The sequence below is a fragment of the Helianthus annuus genome, chromosome 11, assembly GCF_002127325.2.
Source record: "Helianthus annuus cultivar XRQ/B chromosome 11, HanXRQr2.0-SUNRISE, whole genome shotgun sequence".
NCBI classification, from domain to species: Eukaryota; Viridiplantae; Streptophyta; class Magnoliopsida; order Asterales; family Asteraceae; genus Helianthus; species Helianthus annuus.
The window spans coordinates 20,238,348-20,244,068 of NC_035443.2; the positions used below are offsets into that span (position 1 = coordinate 20,238,348).

Below are 5,721 nucleotides of genomic sequence, written 5' to 3' on the forward strand. Positions count from 1 at the left end.
ATACATCAAATTAAGGTATAAATATATGAAATGGAAGTATGAATGCATACAATGGACATATAAATATATTTCATATTATAAATTATATAAAAATACATGAACTAAAAGGTATAAAAAGCTATAAATATAGGAAAATTTGAATGGTTTGGTTCGGTTAAATTTGGTCAAACAATGGTAACAAAAAAAAATCAATAATCTGACTTTATTTCGGAGTTTAGTTAGAGCATGTTTGGCTAAGCTTTCCAACCAACTTATTGACTTAATCAAAAAGCCAATAAGGAGTTTTAGTGTTTGTCAAATGCAAAAGTCATTTTCAAAAATGACTTTTTGAGTAGGGAGAAAAAGTAATCAAAAAGTCATTTTTGAAAAAGTTAGAATGTTGTGACTTTTTGAACTAACTTATTGACTTATTAGTTTTTAGTCATTTTACATCAATAAGCTAAGTCAAACACTTTTTGAAAAACAAACTTATTGACTTATTATTGGCTTTTCCCACCCCCATAAGCTAATCCAAACACTTTTTTTTTAAAACTCCTTTTCAAAAAGTCATAAGTCAATAAGTCTTTTTCCCAAAAGTCCTTTATAACTAAAATAAGCTTAGCCAAACATGCCCTTAATCGGTTTTTGATTAATTCAGTTTTTGGTGGATTTCTATTCATTTCCGTCAGTTTTCGGTTAGGTTTCATTTGTTTTTAGTTTGGCTTCGGTTAACGATTTAGTTATTGCTCACATTTAGACATTGACAAAAACTTAACGTATCAATTTTTAGTTAAAAAACTATCACAATACTATACTCTAATTAAAGAGAACAAAATACTCATTTTATCGTGGGGTTAGTTAGTATTCTATAAGGGGATAGGGCGTCACTCATATCTAATCATTTTGCCCTGACCATAGGGTTGCATGAGCTCGATTGTCAGATGAAGAACTGCGTGTTTTAATGCATAATATTGTCTAGTTCCTTTTAGGGACCCTAGCACACTTGACTATATCGCTTTGAATCAGTAGGGAAAACGCCACTCAAGCTCTGATATAGTATTAACTAGATAGTTTAAGAATTTAAATTACTTGTCCATGTTAGTCTGTCTGTGAGTCGTCAATTCTAGTAAGGTAGTTACTTTTAAATAAACTAAGTCCTTTACACTTTGGTGTTATCTCCGCGCAAAGGCAAGAGCTTACCCAACTTGAAGTCCCATCCAAAACCTTTAAACTCTGCTAATAGCATCAACATGTTTTGACTCTACATAGACATAGAAAACATGAATGACCCAAATTAATGACGTTGTAATATTATTAGTTGATTTTAAGGACCCAAGTTAAAGGGGACATTATTATTTCACCCCCTTTCAATAAACTATTTAATTAGTTAAAATCATTAATACACAGACACACACACACACACACACCTATTCATCCATGATCTTCTTTAGTTAACACAACATCAAGGGGGTAAGTTTCCCCAAACACCCTCAAGAATCTAGCCAATAATGGACGTGGAACTAGATGTTACCAAACATGAAAAGATTATATTATTCATAGAACGTTTGATTACATTATTGATTCTTGAGTGTTTCTTAATGATTAAAATGATTAGAGATAATGGGTAGAAGAGAAGTGTGTAGTGGAGAAGATGTGAGAAAATGAGCAAGTGAAAACGGTAAGGAATGGCTTATATTTATAGGTTGGGGGGCGTGCCTCGTGGTGCCTCGTGCCTGGCTAGTTGACTGGCTATTCCTAGTTCACGATGCATGACCTATGGTCAATTTTGTGGGTCCCACGGGATCTTCCAAATGTTCTAGAAAGTCTCTTTGTCTTGTATCGCCAAGGCATGGGGCATGCCTGACTTTTCTTCTCTATTCTTCGCGCATTGGTCTTTTGGATGTATCTGGCAGTCTTCAGATCTTAGGCATGGGGTGTGCCTAGCGAGGTGTGGGGTGTGTATGGACATTTTTTTCCATTTTATTCTGTTTTTCGTTGTTGATGCACTTTGGTGTGGTAGTGGATAAGTTCGGTTCGATTCAAGATCGACGCCATGACATTCCTCTGTCGTGCTACTAGAAGAACGACACACGGAACACGAAGACATGAGAACGACTCGATAGAAGGATGATTACATCATGATGACATCATCATGATGTCATCGTGGCATCATTATACTGTATTTCGATATCATATGTGTCTTCGAAATAGTCATACATAACAAAATAGGATTATATTGTATGATTGAACTTGTATCGAAATAGCTTTTTAGAAATATACATTTCGATGTATATGGTGTGTATTTCGATGCTTCTCTCCTATTTTGTTATGTTTCATTTATGTTTTTTATGTTTTGATGTAACTCTACTGGTAAGGGATATATATACCAGCAGAGGCTCTGTTTCAAGTAAAGAGAGCACAGTTCAGTGAGAGTGAGGGCAAACACTTGTATTTTTTATTGTTATTCTGCTGAAATCAATACTTGAGCTTTGAGTGTGATATCTTTCTTGTATTTGATTGTGTTATTGCTTCGATTTGCATACAAACTTGGATTCTGCACATGTTTGTTTGTTAAACATGGAATAGGCTCTCTAAGATCCTCCATAAGGACCTACAAGTAGTATTAGGGCTTTGGCTCGATTCCCTGTTGAAAATCAAGCATATTGGTGAGATTTGAGTGGTTTTTGAGTGTTTATTGAAGAGTTTTTGGACAAAAACAGAAACCCCACCTTCCTGGATGATTATTTGTACTAAAACTAACTAAAATGGTGTTATTTGTTGATAATTTTGGTTGACAACTTGTTAAAACAGTGAAAGATCATAAAAAACCTGATTTTTAGTAAGTTTTATTAGGGGCTGTTTGGTAGCCTCTGAATGGTCATTAAGAGGCTACCTCTTAATGGAACCATTAAGAATTTTACCAATGAGAAGGTAGAAGAATGTGACATGTGATGATTTACCATTCAGAAGTTACCTCTTAACCATTCAGACTTGAGTTTACCTCTTATTCATTCAGAGGTTTTAAACCATTAAGAGGTAGCATCTGAATGGTCATTAAGAGGCTACCAAACAACCGCTTAGAGTTGGAAATTTGAATTCCATATATTCTGGTGATAAACATGGCAGAAATTCTTGCCGGAATAGTACTTTTCGGTGAAGGTCTGTTATTGGTTGACCTGCAAAAAGATTGGTGGAGCAGAAGTGTACCAGATTGTCTCCTACACACACAGTTTCTATCTCTCTATTTCGATACACCACTCTTATTTTAATACCCCTCCCTATTTCGATACACTTATGAGATTGCGCGTCTAAAGCAATTAAGAAACCTCTATCTCTCTTACTCTGGATTCAATGGCCAAATCCCAAATGAGTTCTCACACTTAATGCTACTCTCTTCGTTAGATCTATCTAGAAATCCCCTAAAGCTTCAAAATCCTGGGCTTGAGTATTTGTTGAAAAACATGACTAGTCTGGAATTCCTCGATCTCTCTGGAGATGACATTAGTTCCTCCGTTCCTCGTTTCTTGGCCAATTTTTCTTCCTTGAGGCATATCAAACTCAGAGATTGTCAGCTTCGAGATGAATTTCCATCAGCAGTATTTCACCTACCGAAGTTGAAACATCTTAGCATGGGAAACAATTCCAACCTCACTGGTTTCTTACCTGAATTTCATAACACCTCGTTACTTGAGAAGCTATATCTGTTTTCAACTGGTTTTGCTGGGATTATACCGGAATCCATAAGCAATCTTAACCATCTGAAAGTCTTGTCCCTTCAAAGTTGTCATTTCTCAGGGCATATTCCAGGTTCACTCCCTAACTTGACACAGCTAACTTACTTGGGTCTTTCTAAAAATGAGTTAGCCGGATTAGTCCCTTCGTTGGTAAGTCTTTCGAAACTCACTATTTTGGATCTTGCTTATAACAAGTTTGAGAAAGGAAGCATGTACGGTTGGATAAACAAACTTACTAATCTAAATGAACTGTATCTAGATAGTATGAACATACACGATGAAATCCTACCCTATCTTGCAAACCTAACCAAACTTAGTATTGTCTCAATGAGTCAAAATTTTATTTATGGTAGTATCCCATCTTCATTTACAAACCTCACCCAACTAATAGTGATAGACCTTAAAATAAATCAATTGCAAGGACAATATTTAGCTCTTTTTTGAAATTCAAAAGTCTCGAGTATCTTACCATAGGTTACAACAAATTTAATGGCACAGTGGGACTCGACTCGTTTTCAGGACTCAACAAACTCGAAACTTTGAGTATAGATCAAAATAGCTTGTCATTTGTAACCACCAGCAACTACACCAATGCCACCCTACCAGAACTGTTAGTTCTAGGATTGTCATCATGCAACTTGAAGGAATTCCCAGCCTTTTTGCGCTTCCAAACGAAAATGGAAGCCTTAGCTCTTAGGTACAATGAAATTGAAGGCCTGGTACCAACCTGGATTTGGAATAACAGCCAAGAAACATTACAAATGATTGATCTGGCAAACAACTTCATCACTGGCTTTGATCAGCATCCCCAGTTTCTCCCATGGGTTTGTTTGGAATTCTTTGACATGTCATATAATAAGCTACAAGGGAGGCTTCCAATGTCTCCACAGACCATAGTTGCTTATGATGTCTCAAACAATTATTTGAATGGAGAAATACCACCATGGATATGTGAACTAAAATTCCTTCAATTCCTAGATTTATCTTCTAACCAGATGACCAGAACCCTTCCTTCTTGTTTTGGCAACTTGTACAATTCGCTGTCGGTTTTAGATCTGAAACAATATAGTTTTCATGGGCCAATGATGAATACATGTACGCAAGGAAGCCCTTTGAAGAAGATTGATTTGAGTAAAAATCAATTTAGTGGTCAGGTGTCAAAATCTTTGGCTGATTGTATCAAATTAGAGTTTCTCTCTCTTGCAGCCAATTCTTTTGAAGATGTTTTTTCCGCTTTGGTTGGGAACTCTTCCCAACCTACAAGTGCTCATTTTGAGGTCCAATAAATTTTATGGTGCAATTCAAGGTCTCTCGAGTATTAGCCCGCTGTTTCTCAAGCTACGGATCATAGACATTTCCAATAACGGCTTTGGTGGTGAATTGCCTCACAAGTCATTCCAAACTTGGAATGCAATGAAATCTGTTTACCAGGGCAGATCAGCTGCTATGGGATCCGTCATTCCCTTCACTTCGTTTGGGACTTTTCCGTTTACATACTCGATGACGTTAACAACCAAAGGTGTCAAGTTAGAGTACAAGAAAATTCTGAACATCTTCGTAGCCATCGATCTCTCATGTAACAACTTTGAAGGGCAAATCCCACAATCACTCCAAGATCTTCAAGGACTCGAATCTCTTAATCTTTCCAACAACCATTTTACCGGTCATATCTTGCCGTCTTTTGGAAACCTAAAATACCTTGAATCTTTGGATCTTTTCCAAAATGAGCTATCAGGAAAAATCCCTCAACAATTGTTGCAACTTGGTTTCCTTTCTATTCTGAATGTGTCCTTCAACCACCTTGATGGGCACATACCACAAGGGAAACAATTCAACACATTCGAGAGCAATTCCTACTTGGGTAATCCCGGATTGTGTGGAAAACCATTGTCTAAGGAATGTGGAAAGTTCAAGGTATTACTTCCCCCGACAAGTAGCAATGAGTATGAGTCTCTCATGCCTAGTGACATAATTGATTGGATGTTGATACTATTGGGAGTTGGAAGTG

At 36.6% G+C, this 5,721-nt stretch overlaps 1 protein-coding gene across 1 annotated transcript; it reads left to right on the forward strand.

Moving 5' to 3' along the window:
- Positions 1 to 3,440: 3,440 nt before the first annotated feature.
- LOC118483979 (receptor-like protein 6) lies at positions 3,441 to 4,999 on the forward strand. Its single transcript, XM_035979810.1, has 2 exons — positions 3,441 to 3,975; positions 4,188 to 4,999. Exons 1-2 carry the CDS (start codon positions 3,441 to 3,443, stop codon positions 4,997 to 4,999), a joined length of 1,347 nt encoding a protein of 448 aa, XP_035835703.1.
- Positions 5,000 to 5,721: the final 722 nt, after the last annotated feature.

What these genes read in the sequence shown, in the direction of transcription:
- LOC118483979 (XM_035979810.1), top strand. Translation starts at nt 3,441, where the DNA reads ATGACTAGTCTGGAATTCCTCGATCTCTCTGGAGATGACATTAGTTCC. An exon ending in AAATGAACTGTATCTAGATA is followed by an intron (nt 3,976 to 4,187) that starts GTATGAACATAC and finishes ATCTTACCATAG; the next exon opens with GTTACAACAAATTTAATGGC.